The sequence below is a fragment of the Heptranchias perlo genome, chromosome 21 (genome assembly GCF_035084215.1).
Source record: "Heptranchias perlo isolate sHepPer1 chromosome 21, sHepPer1.hap1, whole genome shotgun sequence".
Lineage (NCBI taxonomy): Eukaryota > Metazoa > Chordata > Chondrichthyes > Hexanchiformes > Hexanchidae > Heptranchias > Heptranchias perlo.
Window position 1 is genome coordinate 24458734 of NC_090345.1, and position 22494 is coordinate 24481227.

Here is a 22494-nt window from a genome sequence, read left to right on the forward strand (position 1 = left end):
ATTTAGGCGGCTGGGGTGTGGAAGGTCAGGAAGCACTTTGGGGAAACTGGGGCTTGGGAATACTCAATGGAGAAAGAGTCTGAAAGCCATGGTGATGATATTTTGGGAGTGGTCAGGGAGCCAGGGTACAGAGAATGGCTGCTGTGGCTAGAAGCAGAGACCATGATCTCCGTAAAAAATAGATTATAAACCTTATTTTGGACATTAGAAATTTCAGATAATGAGAAAAAAAATGATGCCCTAATTTTTTTCAAGAAGTGTTTTGAGTGGTTTGATTGGTTCACCTTCTCCTTTCTTTTATTGGTAGATTCTCCTGACTGGTCATTCAGGAATGGCTATTTTCATAAGTCCTTCGTAATTCTCATTGGTAGTTTTTAAAATCAGTTTCCTAACTCTTGATTCATATGTTTACTACCTCTTCAGTTCTGCTGCTGTTTTACTTTGAGCCAATCGACAAGATGTGATGGCAAAATTGTGATGTTATAGGAAGTGCTCTCAGACTTAAGACCTTTAATATATACTAGTCAATCTCTCTTGGTGTTGCACATGGGGAGTTAAGAGCAAATCTTGTCTTCAACTGAAGTGGGGTTAGAGGGCAGAGGATAATTGGACAACAGCATGCAGATGTAATTCTGTCCCCGTTTTAAAGGCATGCATTCTGTCCTTATTTTAACAAAATACTTGGATTTTGTATTATTATGATAGTTAAGTAGCAAAACTGACAAGCAACGTAGGAAACAGAGAAGTAGAGCTGGTTGGACCATAGGAGTTTCTCTGCAGTACAGACAGGAGTTGGGAGATGTAAAACTGAAGTACAACAATGGCATCACTGGCACAAGGTTATAACTACAGTGCAACAAGTTTACACAGGCAGTTTCCACTACAAACATGAGCATAGGAATTTATAATGGGAAAAGATGACAATAAAGAGCAACACAAATGTGTAAACAGGAAGTGCGATTTTGTAGGCAGGAAGTGCATGCGGGCACAAGATTTTTAATATATTATAGATAGACTAACATTTTTCAAAAGAGTGAAAATAGTGAAATTTTGTTACATTGTAGCTTTTGATTAGTTAGATTGTTAATGACAAAAGACATTTGAGCTAATCAGTATGCTCTGTGCTGCACATTTTCACATGCCAGATGCAAGACTTTTAATTATACAATTGCGTCAAATTTCTATTAAAAGCTCAAATAAACATTTGATCAGAGCCGTCAGTGACACTGACTTAATGGTGTTCTTTTATGAGTCAATTGTGGCAGCTTTAATGTAATTGGAAGCATGTCTTGAAGTCACTGTCATTGGTAAAGACGTTAGCCTGGAATTTCCTTGTTTTTTTTCGCCAAATATTTGGTGTACGACCACGTTCGCTTTTAGTGAGGAAACTTGCCCTGTTCCATCCAATGTCAAAGCTGACACAAGTTTCCTGCTTTAATGCCACCAATGCAATGCCCCCATCACCTGATTTCAATGTAGATAAGCAGTTTGAGCACTGGAGCCCCCAAACCTTTTTCTTGGATTTCTGCAGCCTGCTTGTGAATTTCCTAGCGATTATTTTGACTTTTTCTCAGTGAGACCTACACTATAGATTACTACTCTGTAACAAAAGGCATTTTTACGTGGACAAGACTTTAAACTGACTCACAACAACACTCCCAGGAGTACCATCTTTCAACCTGTCTGACTTGGGTGACCCTACCAGGAGTTATATTCCCATCAGCAGAGCTCTCAGGGTCATATGAACACACAGGCCTTCCCATTACTTCATGGTGCAGTCCCTAGAGAAAGCAATGTACAAAGCAGCCTTCATAAATAATTCACTCTACTGTTTCCTAATACTGTGTGAGCCCCTGGTACCTAGATGTGCCTTTCTATCACCTATTCTAATGCTGCATCTAACAGCACTGATATCTGGCTCCTGGCATAGAGTTGTTGCTGGCTGCATCTTTGGAGGGAGCTCCTGGGTAGCATGGTCTTGCCTGCTAGATTCCACTGGTATGGTGCTCTAAGGGGTAAGGCCGGAGTCCTGGCATGTTCTGCTGTCCTGAGAGACAGCATCATCAGGCACTTGGAATGGCAGTGCCACCCTTCCACTTGGCCCTGGATCTGTGACCCCAGTTATCAGCTGGATGGCTGGTATGATGGCAGCCACCAAATCCTGGAAGCCTTGACTCACTGAATTTGCCAAGGAATGGAAGGCACGATTAAAGGTGTCCTCCAATATGTTCCCTAATGCCACCACAGCTTCAGTCGTACTGACATGAAGATGAAGACCTCAAATGGTCCCTGGCTGCCTCTTACCTGGGGATCAATTGCAGATCTGAATCCAGCTGCCATTTGCTGTATCAGTTCCTGCAGACCAGACAACACCTCCAAAATGTTCCCGCAAATCAGAGCTGTAGACTCTGCAACCACATCAATGAGATGCCACAAATCATGGGACATCTTCCTCAGCACTCATGTGCCTCTCATGGTGCTGGTCTTTTGAGTCAAGAACCCTTGAAGTCTGGGTCCCAAAACTCTTAAGTCCTTGGCGGCCTGCTACTCAGACTCTATGGAGAAGTGGCCACAATCTTCCCCATTCCCCCATGGGCCCCCCATGCTTTGTGAGTCACCCAGTGAGCTTTCCTGACTTCATTTAACTAGTGCCCCCTCCCCCGGTACCAATCTCTGCACTGGTGCCTGGAACAGGTCAGTCAAACGACATAGGTGTTAAGTCGGAGAGGCTTGTGGTTCTCGAGAATGCCATGCTCTCAGTGGAGGACAGAGGTCTTCTGCTTCTTCCTGATCATCCTCTTCACCTGACCCTTCCGAAAGATGGCCCTCTTCCTCCTCGAGGTGCACCCCTTCCTCTCCTCCTCCTCCTCAATTGCTTTCTGCTGCTGTACTGGATTTGCAAGAAAGAAAGGCATATAGTCAGAATGGTTGAGCATGCCCCTCTCGGGATACAGCACATATTGAACGGGGGTGGAAGGGTGGGTATGTGTAATGGTGCAGAGAGCTACCATGGAGAGATAATAGGGACTTAGGAATTTACCTGGCAGCGGCATCCCGCCACCTACCTTGGCATGTGCTGTGATGTCATGGTCCAGGAGTTGGATGGCCTTGTCTTCGAAGGGGGTCAAGGTTTTCAGACAGGGTATCTGCCTCCGGTGGTCTGTCTCTGGCAGGCATTGTGTACCAACTTGTCCTGTAAAGAAACTAGAGAATGTATGTGAGGCTTGCAGTTGATCACTGTGCGTGTCAAGTGTCGTTTCAGAAGTGGTGCGCGAGAGGTGCAGATTTGAGTGTGCCAACTTGGTAGAGCATGTTTGAGGATTGTGCTAGTCAGTTGCAGTGTTTAGGGAGCTGTGCAGTTATGTACACTGCAGAATAGCAGGACAGAAGTGCCCTTAAGCGGAGCGCAGTGCGAAGTGTCAGTTGTGAGAGTGCTGCTTTATGAGATTGGAGTGTGGAGGTGCCCGGGGTGGGCAAAGAAGAAAGAGAGAGTGAGTGTCTTACCTTTCCAGCTCTGATCAAGTATATGAACTTCTTGCACTGGTCTACGGTCCTGGGAGTGAGAGTGTTGGCACTCAGTGCCAGAGTCACCATTCTACTTGTGTCATGACCCATGATCCTGGCCGGCTTGGCTGTCCTGCTGTTCAGAAATTGGTCTCTCCTCATTTCAATCTCCTCCAGGAGGGCTTGCAGGTCTTCATCAAAGAAGTTGCAGGTCTTCCTACTGGCTTCTTTGATTTTCTGCCCAGTGGGCATAGATGCCACTGGGGTGGTCATCTCTCTGGGCTCGTTTACAGGCAATGCACGCCCCAACCAGGAGACCCAAAGCCGGCCAGAAATTGATCCTTGAGCCTCATTACCGTATTATGAATGAGCTGCTGGCATCTGTCGATACTCCAGCAGCCTGAAGGTAAGTCCCGGGAGGGTGATTGGAGTGGGGGAGAGGGCTGGTGGGGTGATTGCAATGACTGTGGAATCAGGGAAACATGTCTGCTGCTCCTGGCTCCATAGGAGGGTTTTTTAAAAAAGAAAAGTTCTCAAAACTTTACCTTTAATTGATTGCCGCTTAAGAATCTTGAGCTGTGCAGGCCCAACAACTGCCCTGCTCGTCGCAATTGAATTACTGTGAGGGGTCCTAAAGCAGGCATTACACCCCTCATTTACACATTTAGGGGACCCAATGTCTGTTTTATGCAGCCGCCAAGGGCACCTGGAAAATGGCCCGACTCAATTTTGTCTCGAACATTTTTCAGGTATCCACGGAGCACAGGACGTTGGTCACCGAAATTGGGCCTTGAGGCGCCTGTTTTACACCCGCAAACGGGCGTAATGAGGTCCACTTTATACCCAACTGGAGTATGGAGTTTTTTTTTTAAAAAGGATAGAGAGAAGCAGGATCTGACACTTGCCTCCTCCTTCAAAGCGTGCTGCAGAAGAATGGTATATGTACAGCGTTTTATATTGTGGAACCCCTGCTGGTCACATTGAAGTTCCACGCTGGTATTTACATTCCAGCATAAGCAAATGAGCTCTGTAGGAAACTGGCGTGTAACTTCCCATCGGAGCAATCGCCGTACGCAACTGTGTAAATAAGGGTGTAATTATGGCATAAATTAGATCGAGGAAATTCCAGGCTATTCTATATACCAGAAGTCGTAGACTATAATCATTGACAGTGATCCATAAATTTATTCTAGAATGCTGAACCAACCAACTAATGATTCACATTCATGTATTATCATTTCATTATACTTCATGTATATTGCTATCCTGTACTAAAAAAAATTCATGTAAGCTGGCATTCAAAACTTAATGTAATGTGGTATTGTCAACATCAGTCTTCTATTGTATCACATCTCTGGCATAACACAATTCACAGAAGTCTCCATTTCTGTACGGTTAACATACGTTATGCCGCTACAGCTATTTTTCACAAACCATGTGAAGCAAAAATATTTTCTGTATATAATGCAAAATGACAGGGTAATGGTATAAATTACACAAATGGGAATCTTCATTATTCTTGGTCTGTGTAACCAAATTGGAACCACTTATATTTCTGTAAATCATCTCCATCTATTCATTGCACTACTTTTTTTTTGTCACTGCTGTTGAATTATTATTGCACTGAACAGTGAAATTATTATCCATTTCTGAAGTATATAATCATATGGAACAATAAAATGCCTATCTCCCCCCAAATGTCTCCTTTTTTCTCCCCTCTGACTCGTGCTGGCGTATAGTACCATGGGTGATGACAGCCATCTGGGACCTTGCCCAAGTGGTTATTATTCATGTGTGAGTTTAGTGAGCAGTGAGTGCTGGCAGGTTATTCAACTGTGGATGACATTATCCTCACCTGATGTCCACACAAAAGTGCTTTCCAGCAGAGGTCACTGGATAGTAATCAGAAGCAGAAACGCTGGTAGATTTTCTAGACAAGGGGTGCCAAGCCATTTTATTTTCAGAACTGCTATCAGACCAAGGACCAAATTTAGGAGCTTCCTGGAGCGTATTGCTGAGTGTGGTACTATATGGTGCATTTAATCATTGAACTATAGGGAAGCTTGCAATTTATATCAACTGATTACACTTCAAGAAAGGTCATCCATTGGAGGTAAAAGCATTTTGGGATGTCCTGAGGATGTGAAAGGTGCTATATAAATGCAAGTTCTTTCTTTCTTAACCAACTTATTATTTTCTTAAGGTATATTTCTATAATTCATTATTATATTGTTATCCATCAGTCACATAGTGTCCCTCCTTCAAGGAATAAAGCAGATATCCCCCTATTTCCACTATATATTCTCTGCTCTTTCTCTGAAAATGATCTATATAACAGATGTTAAGGATGTAGAGGATACATTATGAAAACCCATGAGACATTTATCATCAACAAGTGGACTAGCCTGATAAATCACGAGCAATGAAGTCACAACTGATTTATATCATATCCCATAGGCTTTCATAACCTATTCTGTTTATAGCATATGTTAAAGATTAATTATGTAAAGAATGAGAAAAAGTTGATCCTGTAAAGAGGTTAAAAGCAGATATATTTAACAGTGCATGCAATTCCTTATTCCGCACTTCCAGTGCATCTGCGGCAATCTGAGTGCTGATTACCCAGTTGTTGTGTGACGTGGATTTAGAATGTTTATAGTTTGAACTTTCTCTTCAAATAAATATTGGAATGAAAACTAATTCTAGCAATTAGATTGTGATGTAATCCCACCTCCATAAAATATGAAAAATATTTACCAGAAATATAACAAGTGTGGTGGAAAAGTTTAAAAAGCTAACAGTGGTAAAATGCAACATATGGCCATGTGTAATGGTTCCAACTACTGCTGCATTGTTACTGCAAAAATACTTCAGTAAGTAGTTCTGCAATTCTAGTCGTATCTCCTGATGTAGTTTAAATAATGACAACTTCTTGCATTTGTGTAGAGCCTTTAACAAACTGGAAGATCCCAAGATACTTCACAGAGACAAAAATGGACAGCGGTAGAAGAGGTTGGGAAGTGACTGATGACACAATTAAAGTAGCTGGTTTTGAAGAGAGTCTTGAAGAAGGGAAGACATGTAGTAAGGCAAAGGGCTTTAGGGAGAACATTTCAGACCATGGGGCCAAAGTGGCTAAATGATCTTTCACCAAAGGTGGAACGGAGGGAGGGAAGGATGCAAAAGTGGTCAGAGTCAGAAGACTATGAGATGTATGCTGACATATAGGGCTAGAGGACGTTTCAGAGATGTGGAAAGGTGATGCTCTGGAGAAATTTGCAACCGAAGACAAGAATTTTGAAATCATTGTATTGGGAGAACTATATTATGGGAGAGCAGGATTTAGTGTGGAATAGATGTAGACATCAGAATTTTCAAATTTGTGTAAGATGGAACTTAGGAGGCTGGTAAGAAGAGTGTTGGAAAAGTCAAGCCTGGAGGTGGCAAATGTGTGGTTGGCAAACTGCCATAGTAAGGAGGAAAGGCTGGAGGCAGGTGATGTGCAGAGATGAATAGGAGGGCCAGCACAGGGTCAAAAAAGGCACTGAGGTTGCACATCAACAGAGGAAGGAATTAGGGGCTTGAGTGCAGAAATTTGGGAGGGAGCCAGACAAGATGGCTTCAGTCTTGCTGATGTTAAGTAAGGGAAAGTTCTTGCTCATCCATGACTTAATGTAGTTCAAGCAGTCAAATAGCAAAGGATGGACCTAAGTGTGTCCACCACATAGGTGGAATGTGATCGATGCCTGTGGGAGATGTTAACAAGGGACAGCATGCAGATGAAAAAAAGGAGAATGCTAAGAATGGACTCTTAAGGATGGGAGGAAAAGCCATTGCAGAAAATGTTCTGGCTGTTTTGGGACAGGTAGGAGCAGAACCAAGTGAGAGCAGTGTGATGGAAGGGAATCAGAGCGGGGGACAGTGAAGGAGTTCGCGTGGTCAACCACAGAGAGGTTAAGGGGGACAAGGTGGGATTTAGAGTCACGGTCACAGTCATAAATTACGTTGTTGTTGAATTTGACCAAGAAGGTGTCTGTACTGTGGACAAGACAGAAACCAAGCTGAAAGGATTCAGATAGGAAGCGATGGGAGAGATAGGCATGGAGCTAGGTGATGATGATGACACGCAGAGGAGAAAAGGAGGTTGGAGATAGGATGGCATGAGAAGAGAATAGGGAAGGGGGGGGTCAAAAGTGGACTTTTTGAGAAAGGGTAATGATGGCAACTTTGCAGGGTGTATGAACAGAGCCTCAGGAAAGGGAGCTATTGATGATGTACTGTGCTTTGGACTCTACGTAGTTCTGTGGTAAAGAGTTGGATGGGAAAGGGTCAAGAGCCAAGGGCTGGCACGAGTCCCGTTGAGGCCTGAAAAAAGGCTCCAGGCCTTTGCTAGGAAAGGTAATTACTCCCAGAGGCTCACTTGTTCCATTAGCAGCAGAAGAAACGAAGAGGACACATTTCTTTAGGGTCTTGCCAGGTCTCCTTTCCACCGTCGGAGAGTCATGGCATCGCTCCAGCATTCCACTGGAAGTTTGGGGAAGGCAACACTAATGCATCTATGCAGATGCGGGCAACTTACCTCAGCCATACCCGATACCTCAGTCCCCAGGATTTGGGTTTGGGTTTCCAGTGTGGGGTTAGGGCGGGTGAGGTTCCACTTCACCATACTTGTACCAGCGGAGTAGACCTCCAGGAATTTTGGCCCAGTGTTTGTATTTTAATAGTGAGGATGCAGGGAGGAGGAACAAAATGTAGTATATTTTCAGCTTAGGAAGAGCAAGAGAACAAAGAATATTGACCATAGTAACACCAATAAAATAGAGACAAGAAAAATTGCGACACTGAGAGTGGATGGAGATTAGACTTGGAAAAGGATCACCAATCAGATCACACCCTTTCTCTTGTAATCTACCCATTAATGAAGGAGAGTTGTTAGAAGAACTTTACCCGATGTTCAAGTCTTGGGGAGAGTTAAGAACTGAGGGGAGGAAATGTTTGGTATGGAAGGTGCAGCCAAGCAATTTTAGGAGTGGCGGAGAAGCCCATACATCATGGGGGTGAAATTGATCTTGGGCGATAGTGAGAAATGGGAGAGAGCAAAGTCAATGGGAAAGAAAATCGGGCAGGGTGTAAAACGGGCAGGGTGTAAAACGGGCAGGGTGTAAAACGGGCAGGGTGTAAAACGGGCAGGGTGTAAAACGGGCAGCTGATTCACTACCATCCTTTTTGCCTTACTGCCCAAGACCAATTTTCCCCCTCCCCCAACCTCCATGTTTGAAATGTTTTTAATGATATCTTGATGTTGGGAAATGTTTTGTAATGTAACGGCCAGAATGTAAATGAGCCTTTTATTTCAAAATTAATCGCTAGATGTCACTTATTATAACAACTCAAATTAATTTGTGTTTATTCCTAAAAACTGTTGCGAGGCCTCAGCTGTACAATGAGTATGTGTAATGGTTGGATTTATTGCTAGCATAACTTATTGTAAATCAATAATGTCAGACTCAACAATACAAATTTGATAGCATCTGCCATATCAGTTTCTTGCAAATAATTAAAATTCCCACTAGATTGGATAGCAGCTAGCTTTGAGAATGATTTTCTAAACTCCACATACACAATGCAGATGAACTGTTGTTATTCTTACTGTGACATCTCCATCTTTCACAAACCCCTGTAGTTACACTTTTCCAGAAGCCCCACTATATGATTCTACTGCAATAAAGCAATAGGAGGAGTCACTGCAAAATATTCAATTAAATATCTATAAGGCAACCTGGCTAGATGCAGCACACCCTAGAGTCCTCAAAGAAATGAGACAGGGAATAGGTAAGGCTCGAGAAAATCCATAAGTAAGAGAATGGAAAAGAGCAAACCTAATCCAAATACTCAAAAAGGAGAGAGACATGAACCTGGAAATTATAGAACACTCAGCATGATGTCCATTGTGTGGAAAATACTCAACAGCATTATAGGGGATATTATCAATGTTTATTTGAAGAACACAAAGGCCATAGGATGTAGCCAGCGTGTAGAAGCAATAAACCATGTCTCAGAAAATCTACTGAACTTATTGAGAAGGCAACTAAGGTAGTAGGTGAACACTATCCAGTGTGTGTAATTTACATCAAATTTTAAAAGGCATTTGTTTATGTTCCAAATGTGAAGGCTTATGGAATTAATGAGAAATTATAGATGGATTGAAGACTAGCTTGGTAATAGAAAGCAGAAGGTGATGATAAATCGAAAAAAGCTCTGTCTGCAGGGCAGTAACTAAAGGGGTTCTATAGGGTTTGTATACATGATTCATTGGTGATTTGGAGGAGAGTATTCCTTGTAGTATTATAATGTTTTCCGATAATTTTATGAGTCTAAATGATGAGTTTAAGAGAAATTGATAGCTTTAAAAGGTATGTGACTCAATTAAGCACATAGGCTAAGGAATGGCAAGTGAATTTTAATGTGGATATATATCAGGTAGTGCATTTTGGAACAGCAAACAGGAATTGTGTGCACCTGATGGAGGGGTGTCCATTGGCAAAGATGAAGGACAAGGGTATGATTACTAACTATTCATTGAAGGTCACCCACCACTCAATGTGAATTTGTTATCAACAAGACTAATCAAGCATTAGGATGTATCTCAAGGTTATCTCATTACAAACACAGTGTCAGACATGTAAACAATCTAAACAACCTATACACCAACCTGGGTGTCAGTAAGTAACAATGCTTCGTGTAGCTGGGCTGTTTTAGAAGGATTTAAGGCGTTATGGCTTTGGAAGATGTAACTGAGGCAAGGAGACTGGGTTGTTATATGATGTCATTAAATCATTCTCGTCTCATTTAAATACACCTGCCCATTGTCGGGTGGGCATTTCCACTGTCTGTCAGAATCGATGAGGTAGGTTCAAAAGTGGGTGGGAATGAAGTGTCGTGGATTCCACCTCCGCCTGCCTGAGTACAACCGATAAATACAGCAATATGATACGGGAATTCCAGCTGTTTTTAAAATAAATATTTATACAATATTTAAATAATATTTTTTAATAACCACATTTCATCAAAATGGAGGTATTTGAAAGGAACAATATTACAGGTATTTTGTTCTAAGGTTTGTTTGCTATAAAATTCTGTTGACATTTCCACTTCTGTGCTGTACATTTAAACTTTCTATAATGTTTTGATTAACAATTTTACATTTGTGGGAAGTGATTCATTCTGCATCAGTTATGGTAACAGATTGTTTTGTCATCTGCAGCATATTGATTAAGGTCACTACCAGAAAGCTTACTATCAGTTGTATTTAGAAAATGTAATTATCATAGGTTTCTATGTTAATTATTTTTGTCTGGTGAGTTGGCCTCATATGTTTATTTATTATTTATATTTCTTTGTACTGAACGAAGCACCAATGTGATTTTTTTTTTGCATCAGCTACAATAAATAACGTTACCTTTAGGTTTAGTTTGATTTAGGCCCTTCTTGGTTTGCTGGAATGTCCCTATACATTATAGCCCACAAGATGTGTGCGGACACAAACAGCTTAGCACTGAGGGAGGATTAATGAATTCTTTTAGCTCTGACAAGTACTGGCATTACAGGAGCTGATAATTAATTATAGCAACAGATCGGTCAAAAAGAGGTCAATATGAGGGCAATCAATTCTGGGTCTGGTCTCAAGTGGTATTACTATAATACTCAACACCCATTTACGCGGGTCTAATAAAAGGGGTATTGTCTGTGTACAACAACGCCTTTTACATAATGCTCTTCATATAAAGGAAAATGTCAGAGGGTTTTAAGGAGGAAGAGGTAGATGAAGGAAGGAAAGATTTTTTGAAGGGAGAACAGAATGATTGGAGGGTTAGGTAGGTTTCTATGAAGTCCTTGAAGGCAAGGAGAAAGAAAGAAAGGCAAAGAGGTTCAGGAAGAGAATTTCAGAAGGCAGGGGCAAAATGGATGGGTACCACACGTAGAATGTCCAACAATCACTTTAACCTTTCTTGATTATTTGCAAACATGTAGACACAATGGGCATGATTTTGACTCCGAGCCTGGAAGGGGGCAGGCGGGTCAAATTGCAGATGGGAAACCTGGAAGTACGGGTTTCCCAGACATCCTTACGATTTTTGTTGGTTTGCCGTCCGACTGACCTGCCTGATTGACAGGCTGGTCTCAGTCGGACGGGAGACCTGCCAGGGAGAGGACATGTTCAGGTAAGTCTTAAGGTAAGTCTTTGTTTGTTTGGATGGGGCGGGGGGGGGGGCATTGGGGGCACGGGTGGTCATGGATGAGCACAGGGGCCATGGGTGTGCATGGGTTGGCAAGGGGTCACGAGGGCATGGGTTGGCATGGGGTATGGGTTGGCACTGGGCACGGGGGAGTCAGTCATGGGGGGAGGGATTGGGGGTCAGTCATGGGGTGTTGTCGAAATTGGGGGTTATCGCGGGGGTCCGCGGTCGTTGGGGTGAGGGAATCAGGGATCAGGGTCGGGGGTCTGCGATCGTTTGGGGGGTGGGTGGAGATCGCGGGTCTGCGATTGTTGGGGGGTTGCTGCAGGTGGGCTTGCTGGGCCTGGGGGAAGCACTCCTTCTCCTCTGGGCCCACTAGCTGTGCCAGAAAGGCACCTACCTGTTAGTCTCGGGCCTTCTCGCCTCCTTTCACGTAGCGTGAAATAGAAGGCCCGGGAACTACGGCCCCCAGGGGTTAAAATCGGAAACTGTAGGAAAAGAGAGGCCCGAAGCCTCCTTCAAAGGTTTTATGGCCCGACCTGCCTCTTGGGAGTGGTTTGGTCGCCCGCCCCTCGTCCCGCCCCGGTGAAAACCGGAAATGGGCGGGTTGGAGGCGGGTCTGAAATGGTTGCAATTTTGAATGCCCTCCCGCCCCCAACCCACCCATTTTTCACTTTTAAAATCGTGCCTAATGATACAGTTTAAATTAAAATATGTTATTATGCCAACCCACAGGATGTTATTGTGACAAAAATGACATGGCTGTGTCTCTTTAAATATAACTGTAGAAATCACTGTCGCTGATGTTATCATCCAAGTTCTTAATGTACTCAGACCAAGTTCCTCTCTCTGTTATTTTAATAGTAAACAATTTTACAACAGCAAGTTATAGTCCAGCAATTTTATTTTAAATTCACAAGCTTTCGGAGGCTACCTCCTTCCTCAGGTGAACGATGTGGAAAATCGTTGAATTGTGAAAATCGTTGAATTTCCACATCGTTCACCTGAGGAAGGAGGTAGCCTCCGAAAGCTTGTGAATTTAAAATAAAATTGCTGGACTATAACTTGGTGTTGTAAAATTGTTTACAATTGTCAACCCCAGTCCATCACCGGCATCTCCACATCATTATTTTAATGGAGCCAATAACCCATTTAAGATATGATGATTAACCCTTCTGTTAAAATAGCAGAGACAATAATTTGGTATGGGTTAAACATTTACACAATAACATCAATAGTAATCTGTTCCCTACAATGCTCCCATAAATTGAGGAAAAGTTGTACACAAGACAAGATATGTCTGAATTAGAAAAGCAAGTACCTGTGGGTCAATTGTTGATTATTATTTCTTTGCTCATTACATTCATGCATTCATTTCACACTTACTTCCAGCTACTGTGTGCCATGATGCCCCATTTATAGTTCCATCTTCCTTAGCAAAATCATCTGTGTGACACACTCTTCTATTTGCATCTGTCATTAGACGGTGAGTGGAAGCATAAGAGAATGCCAACCACCGGAAGACATGGTCATCTGGCGTGGCAGTGTACTCATGGAGCTTTGTGCTGGACCGTGTCATGTCGAATGGATATGTCACAACCAATTCTCCTCCTTGCACATTTGCACCCAATGCAAATGGAAACTTTTCCATCCAAGCAATTACTGCTCGTGTCTCAACAGCTACCTGTAAAATGAATTATTTTCAATAAGAATTACATTCACTATTTGGTGCAACATAGGAAAAGGATGTGCAGCTGTCATTGACTCCAGTTATCAGAAAGATCTATTTTCACCAGTACTGGATACATACTCCAAGGACTTGGGTAATTTAAGGAGTCATTAGCCCTCCCACCCCCTGCCGCTCCCGAGAGGTAGGAATCTATCTATTTATTAAATAATATTTTAAAGAGTAATTTTGCTAATGTATTAGTAGGTCTGTCTAACTTCAATCTTCATTGATACCCTGTGAATGTAAAACAAGATAAAATACCAGCTCAGTTTGATAAAGACTAACAACATGTATTCAATAGACTTTGTCCAATTCTAATACAAGCACAATTCAACCGAAACTTTATAGCAGGCAATAGTTGAAGCCAAGACAAAAGCTCTTCACTGAGTGCAATAGGCAGATTAAGGGGTTTAATATTTTCTGTGCCACTGACTCAAATTTCCAGTTTTATTTGTAATAGTTTTGGTATGGTTAAAACTAAAATTGTTTAAAATGTAAATTCGCTCAATATAGCATAGGTTTTCAAATTAGTGACCATAGATCCTAGGGGGTCTGCAAGGGAATCCAACAGGTCTTTGAGGTCCTCAGATTTTTTTTTGTCTGTCATCCTATTTCTGCAGTTTTGTGTACTTTATGACTTACTGGGATGCCATTTCTGTTGATGTATACTAATAAAAATTGTCTTCTTTCAGAAGTTAGGAAAGGAGGTTCTCTTGGATGTGTCAGTATTTGCAGGGGTCCCTTCATACAGAAATTTTTGAAAATCACTACTTTGAACACCAATTCTACTGCCAAGGTCAGCTGAATCTACTACCCATTGACAAATTATAAGTTCTTCTAAATACTTAATTGAAACATTAACGTTAATTACTAGTATGAAGTAAAATATTGGCAAAAAGCAATATAACTACTAAACAAATGTAAAAGAAACAATAGGCCTAGACATAACTACTTGTGGTATTTGTGGACAAATGCTCAATATTCTGTTGAAGTAGCAGAGAGGACAATGTCACATGAATTAATTAATTATATGTATGCTAATATCACAGTCATTTCTAGATGCTGTTTACTTATCGAGAAGCATTGCAAATCTCAGTGATGCTAAGTACAGTCATAATTGGTGTAAGCTTTGTTAAACTTCAACCCCTAAAATCCACGTTGCGGTTTGCAGTCCCGTTATAACCAACAAGGTGGTACTTGCACCCACCAGTGAGCTGGCCGCTGACCCTACTGGAACTGGGGCGGGGGGGGGGGGGGGGGGGGACGGTGAGGAGTGCGGTTTGGCTTGCTTTGATATTCAGTGGTGGGTCAGGAGTGAAACTCCTGTGCAACATGAGAATAAGTTATTGTGGTGGGGGAGGGGGAGAGGAAACCTGTTGCTGCAGGCTGTAAAAGCCTTCAACAACGTAAGTTAGCATCAAATTCCTGGAGGCAAGTGGTATGTGTGGTCTCCTTCAGCTTTTGTCAGAATGTTCAACTCCAGTGGTCTATAATCAAAAGATTCCTTGTGCTTCTTCAAGATGGTATCATGTCCTCTATTTCACACTCTGGTACCTTACAAGGAAGGCCTCAGGTAAGTGGCAGCAGAAGGAGGTGAGGCACAAATCTTGCAGATGCTGATCTACACGTCCTTCTTGACAAGATCCACCAGCGGAGAGGTCCCCTGCTGGGCTCAGAGGAAAGGAGGCCACCAAAACCATGTGGGAGGAGAGGACAGTGGCACTGAGTACCACCTCCCTCATCCCAGCATAGCCCACAGCGGGTCCTTCTCAGGACTTTGCTGTCATTAGGCAATGGCCACCTCAGTTCCAAAAGCCTCTTGAACCACAGCAGCTGCTAACTACCTCTCATGACACTGGCCTCTCAGTGACACTTAGACACAGCCTGAGGATAGATATTAGAAAAGCACACCCAGGCACCCAGTGGAAATGCAGTAAAAAGAAGCAAATTGGAACATTTATTGTAAAATAAAAGTTGTGTCATTTTCAGTTATGCTTGTTGCTCGATCAAATAATTAGGTCGCAAGGGCTCTGGTAGATGTGACATGCCGTTTTTGTTAATAGGGTCCAGAAGAACAGATATTTATGTGTGGAATGGTTGGAATTGGCAGGAACACTGGGGGGATGTTGTGGTGGAATGTAGTTAAGGGTACCACTTTAATCTAAGGAGGATGTATTATTAATGACCTCCATATGAATGTCCCTGGCAGCTGACACCGAAAAGTCCTCCAAGTACTGATCCTTCTGATGCTCAGGTCTAGGTTCCTCAATATCAGGCCCACTCCTCCTAGGAATGCATGTCCAAGTCTTTCTGAATTGTGAAGTTATGAAGGGCACAGCAACCAAACATGATACCATAGACCTGCTTGGGAGCATACTGCAAAGCCTTTCCAGATCTATCAACGCAGCAAAACCTTACCTCCAGAACTCCTATAGCCTTCTCACTTTGGTGGATGCATGGGCCTTACTGTAGCAATGTTCTACTGGTGAATTTGGCAGTTAACGGCTTTCAGAATGTTTGTCTCCTTATTGTGACACTCCCTTTTAATTGTTCCCATCCATTTGATTTATGCAGCGATTTCCTCTGCTACTACATCTGCACTTTAGATCCATCTAAATCGCTCCTGATATTATATTAATGAACTGACCTAGAAAATATTTCCATTTGAGTCTGTCTAAAACCCATTAATTGCCATTCTGGCGGTAATAACACCAAAGAGAAACATCTAGGCTTAAGAGTCCATAAAGGTAGCTGGCATGGAAAATGGAAAATTACACACTGCTGCAATAGAGGAATTCTTCTGAGGTTTGGTTAAGCACAACATAAAAAAATGACAAAAGCAATGATGCTGGCATAGTAAAGTTACATTAAATGGATTATTTTCTTGTGTGGATAGAGAAATGGCTGACTGAACAGTGAATGGCACTTCCCAGTCAACATTTGATTTATTCTGGGATTTCTTGCCATGTTAGTATTTAGTTCTTATGATATAATGATGAATGACTGTTGGATTAAATCTTTGCACTTTCCAAAACATAGTACGCCTAGGTCAAATTGTATGATGCCTCGCTTGGCAATAAAAGAGAAAAGTGAGGAATATGGAAAGCGAATTGGACTTTATAAAAACAATTTCATTGCTGACGTTGGCAGGTGTACTTATGTGGATTTGCGCTGCTAACCCATCTGTTTTACATTTAACCGATAGCTCAAACCTTAGCTTGCTGACAATCTGCAGTTGGACCTTGACAAGGCTACTCAGATTACTTTACTTATACTCATTAGACTGATGAACAATCTGCAGGTCAACCTGATGAATGTGTTTTGAATCTGAAAGAAAATTGATGAATTATAACTCAAAATCTTATAGGAGGAATGCCCCAAGAATTGCCTTAAATGTGTCCTCAAAATAGAGCCAGTAGTCAGACTGAGTGCTAGGAAAGGAAAGGGCTTTTGCCAATTAAACCGTGAAGGCTTATGCAAACAAAAGAGGAATAGAAGGCAAGGCATCAAGATCACAGGCCCACAGATGGCTATTAAGGGGAGCATGAAATGTCCTACCTTATCTATTGTGCACCCCTTTTGCTAGCAAAGACTTGAGAAGCTAGGAAGTGAATGGGCGCACTGACATGTCTACCAGTACTTTATTGATTTGGCGGTCATCAGGGGTACCACCAGAAGGGTTGAACTCTTCTAACACATCTGTCACTCAAATTGGTCAATAGACTAGAGGTTTCTTTGGAAATTAAGGATATACAAGTGTTTTTGACACTGATGTTCAGTCTTCCATTCTCAGTCTTAGTCCTTGGTTCTTACTTTAATTCTAGTTCTTTTAGTAGTCTTTGTGGTAGTAATTGTAGGAGCTGTTTATGTAGAATATGTAGAAGGCTGTCTGTGCAAAATTGGAAAGGGCATCTCTGACAGAGATAGATTAAGATCACAAAAGTTAAAATAGTACAGCCATACCAGCCAAATGCAGCCAGATATAAGTGTATCACTTAGATGTACACGTTTCCCTGAGATCAAGGGAGGTGAGATTTAAGCCAGCTAGTCCAGAATCAGGCGGCAGCGTGGAAAGTGAATTTACCCGGGAGCACAGGATCCAAGAGGAACAGATAGCGCCTCTACAGTCAGAGGTGCATCACTCTGATGTCCCAGAAGGCTAATACCATCCTTCCAGAGGAAGGCGCGGTAACCAGTTCATGCTCGCCAGCTCATAATGATGAGGTTGTATAATTTCTGGAAACATTGCTAACTACAAGTATATAGACTTTAATCTATTCAATAGACTGGCTATCTAACTTGTCAGCTATTGAAGGAGTTTAATTCTAAATTAATCTCACCAATTTATATCAATCTCAGACACTGACCTCAACTGTAAATTTATAATCATCAAGCAGTTAATGCTGAATTACTGTGACATAACTAAACTACATTTGTAATCTCTATTTTGTAAATTACCCCTACTAATTATTTGCATACTCAGTGTTTATGTGCTGATAACTACGATGCTAAGGTTAATAAATAATTGTTAGTTCATGACTTCTTGTCTGATAATTGGCAAGAAAGGATTAATTGATTCACACAGTAGCTTGTGTGGATCCTGATGGGAGGTTGGTGATGGAAATGCTAATATAATCCAAACTGGTTGATGTAAGACAGTTCAATGTGCCAAATTTGAACATCATTAACTCCCAGGCAGAGACTGGGTGGTAAACCTCAGACAGTTTCTTGATGAGGAGTTAAGGTGAAGGAGTTAAGTATTTGTCTGGTACCATTGAGAATATTCTTGTCGGAGTATCGATCCCAGTGTTCTTATAATCTCCAATTAGGTAAATGAAAAGGTCTCCTTCCATGAGGCCGCTGTGATAATAATTGTGTTTAGAGGTGGCAGCAACCTTGCTTTAATTAGTTGCTTTCTTCAGTTTGATATCAAATCTCAAATTGCTCATTTTATCCTGCTCCTCTTTCGTTATAATTTCTAGGGGCAGATACCTCTAAGGAGCTATTGGAGTGACCTGTTTCTAAACTCCATTTTTGTATATGGACTTTTCAGGAGAGGAATATCAATCATTTCGAGCTTCTGACTGTCAACAAGACTCTCTTGTATTCTCCACCCTTCGAAGCTCCAGATCTTGTCAGACAAACATGATTGGCTTATCTCAATAGGAAAGGGGGTTAACTTGACCCACTTTGCTTGATTTTTTAGGATGAAGCCATACAATCTATTTCCAATCTGCCTACATTCTACATTATCTCCCTCCCACTCCCAGCTGTTTCACATTTTGAAGTTCCTGTAACAGATTGTGGCATGGACTTATTTGGATTCTCTGTCAATATTAAGACTTTCAGGTTTGTGATTCACTATCTCTATCCTTGTGTTTGTCACTTCTTATCAAGATGTATTTATTAACCCTAAGGATCCCTACTTGTTTCCATCTTTCCAAATCAATCAATTCTTTATAATCAAGTTCCTCAGCATTGCCACTAACAAAGGTTTTCTGACTGCCTTTCCAGATTTCAGAACCTCTCTTTCTGCTCACATACCCGACAGATTGGATCTAGTCAAGGAAATCGCCTTTCCTGCAATCCTCACAGCTTCATAGTCATCTATGGCCAACTTGGATCACTGGTTCTATCTCAGGGGATTCTGCTATTAATCAGGAAATTGTTAATTTTACTTTTGCAGCAAAGAAACATTTCACTACACTGTGCTATAATATAATCTTTAGGGAGTTGATTGACTTGGCAGATCTCCAATTTCTAGACAGATTCTAACCATTTTCTTCATCATTCTCAAGTTCCTTGTAAGTATCCTATTTGTCTTCAGTCAACTCTCAAGTCACATTCTTCTACATTTAATTCAGTATTCCCTGCAATCATGCCCACCATCTGATCCTTATGGATTACTCCTTGGCATACTCAATATATCTTGGCATACCTTATATGGGATAGGACTATCCCTTCAATCCTATGCCCTAATTTGACAACTACTCCTACTCACTTAGAAATTTGTTTGCTATTTAGTTTCTCTGATAATACTAAGCTGGGCTCAAAAGTTGGCATCTTCACTTTCTGAAGATATTTGAACTTTGGTTTTATCTGGTCTCTTTTGGCTATAAGATTCGCTTAACTGGGAGGTGAAACAAGTTGTTTTTGACGCCTCTTATTTTCTGTTTTGGGAAGTATCTTTCAGAACCATATTTTCTTTTGTTTGGGACATATTTGCATTGTTCTACTCAAGTTCAAGGGTGTCAGGATCAATTGTCTGTCTGTTCTCCTGGTCCTAATAGATAGCCAGACTCAAGACTATTAAATGTTGGATTAAGTCAATGCTTTCTGGTGCCATTTCCAAATTCAGTTACCACGACCCCAGGGTGCCTTTGTCCCCTGAACTGGCAAAGTGGGAAGCAGTCTTTGGCCATCTTGATATCTGTCAGCTGGAAAAGTTCCCAAGCCTCTCACAATTTCTCCTGGCTGTCAGCCATCCAAAAGAATTTTATTTTTCTGAAGGAGTTATAATTTTTGTAAATCAGTGGTGAGTAGCCATTCCTACTTGCTCCTAAAGTGCCATGGACAGGACATTGTTTTGTTATTGTCTTAATAAACTATTCTTTTGGCTTACATCAAAAAAATAGTCAACTTGGAGCTGCCTTCCAACTCTAATGCTAAATAAGTATATGCACTGCCATCTAGTGAGAGCTACTGCTGAGGAAAAGCTTAGGGGTAGATTTTCACTTTGGCTGTTTATCAGTTGGGCATTGGATGGACTGCCCAATATCATCAACGAGAGGCCCAAACCATTTTGAAAGTTGGGCCTCACTTAAATTTCATTGGCAGGCTGCCCATGCGTTTCCAACGGTAACGGGCAGCCCGCCCAATTCGAGGGCAGGTTTTCCAGCAAACCCGGTGCCCAGTTAAAGAGCGAATGCATCTCCTAAAGCAAGGTGTCCTCTGGGAATTTTTGCTGCAGCAATCTCAGGCAAGAGCGTTTAGATTTAGTGACTCATAACAACATAAGAAATAGGAGCAGGAGTAGGCCATCCGAGCCCACGAGCCTGCTCCGCCATTCAACAAGGTCATGGCTGATCTTCTACCGCAATGCCATTTTCCTGCACCATCCCCACATCCCTTGATGCCTTTAATATCTAGAAATCTATCGATCTCTGTTTTGAATGACTGAGCTTCCACGGCCTTCTGGGGTAGAGAATTCCAAAGATTCACCACCCTCTGAGTGAAGAAATTTCTCCTCATCTCAGTCCTAAATGCCCTACCCCTTATTCTGAGACTGTGACCCCTGGTTCTAGACTCCCCAGCCAGGGGAAACATACACCTTGAATCTACCCTGTCGAGTCCTGTAAGTGGTGGTCCTTGTTGAGCAGGTTAAGGCACGCAGGCAGGTCCTCTTCCCCTTGGAAGACAGGAGGGTGATGAGACAGAACTCTGCAGCAGACCTGAAGAGAGGTGGCTGAAATCATCAGCACCCAGACAATCACCCCCCAGGTCATGGGTTCAGTGTCACAAGCACTTCAACAATTTCATTCGGAGAGCGTGGGTGAGAATTATGTCTTGCTATCTCTAATTCTCTGCACTGGACAAGGCTACAGCACTTTCACCCATCCCCCCAACACTCCAAACACTTCCGATGGGGATCAGCCAGGAAAGTGGAGTTGAGGTTGAAGATCAGCCATGATCTTAATGAATGGCAGAGCAGGCTCATGGGGCCGTATGGCCTAGTCCTGCTCCTATTTCTTAAGTTCTTATGTTCCCGAGCCTGCTCCATATGTTTCTCTTCCAATCACAAAGGGACACTTCACCATCTCTCCTCTCATTCCAATCACATACTCACCTGTTGCTGCTGCCCTCATGACAGGTACTAAAACATTCTGCTTTTACCTGGTGGCAACTGGAAAGCATTTCCCCCTTCTACAGACTGCTTTCACATTTTACAGTGGAGTTATTTTCTTGCACATGAACACCTTCCCATCCTACTCGCAACTTGCTGCTTTTCCCTCTCCCCATGCACACTATATGAAGCTGCTTCACGCACAACAACCATTTACACCCACTAACTCACTCAAACTCTTTTGCAGTACAAGCAGGCTCACAACAACTGGGAGAGGACCAGAAGCGGGGGAAGGCCAGCCTCCATGCACGCCCTCACGGAGGTGGAGGAGGATAATTGGAGCAGGCAGCTCGAAGAGCAATATTGACGGCAAGGCTGGAGGCCACACTCGGCAGGGCGTCTGCCTATTACTCTTAACTTTTCTCTTTCCTCAAGCAATCACACATACAAGCAGCAAGGCAACTTTGGTGCTGCACAGCACTGCCAATCATCTGCGACTGTCTAACCTTTCCAATTTGCACACAGGTCAGGTTGGGATGGAATGTCCATCCCCCATACAGGCATGCTCAGTGGCAAATGTGGAGTCCATCTGGGGATCCAAACTCAGTTCTGTCTTATAGTGGGAGTGTGACACTAGGCCCATGGATTTTTGGGGCCAGTATCCAACAGAGTAATGACTACCCAATGATAATTATCATCAGAGGTTGATATGGCCAAGTTTGTCTGATTCATTGTATGAAATTGGGTCTGTCTACCAGCAGGGAGTGCACATTATATGTAATACTTTTAATAATTTATAGATAGCACCATTGATTCTGACAAGCATCACTGTACCTGAACGAATACCTAAGGCAAAACCCAAACTTATAATAGATACATTGTGAAGATAAGAAGCACATTGGCGATTAGGAGAAATACCAGTGTTGTTCGATAATCATCCTTTGTTTACATTCTTTAAAATATATTATCAGGTTAAAACGGCATTTCTTAGCACTGCCATCATTCCACAGTCTCCGTGAGCTGGTAAATTAAACGTCCTAAATTAAATAGGTTGTAATTAGATTAGTCCATTTGTCATGTATTGTTTCTGGCTTTAAACAACCTTGGATGACTGCACATACACACTCTGTGCTTTCCAGAGCTGCTCTATATCTAGCCAGATAAAGCCAACGATGAAGCAA

The 22494-nt window shown here is 42.2% G+C and overlaps 1 protein-coding gene across 1 annotated transcript in view; it reads right to left on the reverse strand.

Moving 5' to 3' along the window:
- Positions 1-22494, reverse strand: part of cpxm2 (carboxypeptidase X (M14 family), member 2) — a 147675-nt gene that overhangs the window by 20633 nt on the left and 104548 nt on the right. Inside the window, exon 11 of the mRNA XM_068002317.1 lies at positions 13128-13425. Coding sequence (XP_067858418.1) covers positions 13128-13425 — 298 coding nt within the window. The remainder of the gene's footprint in view (positions 1-13127; positions 13426-22494) is intronic.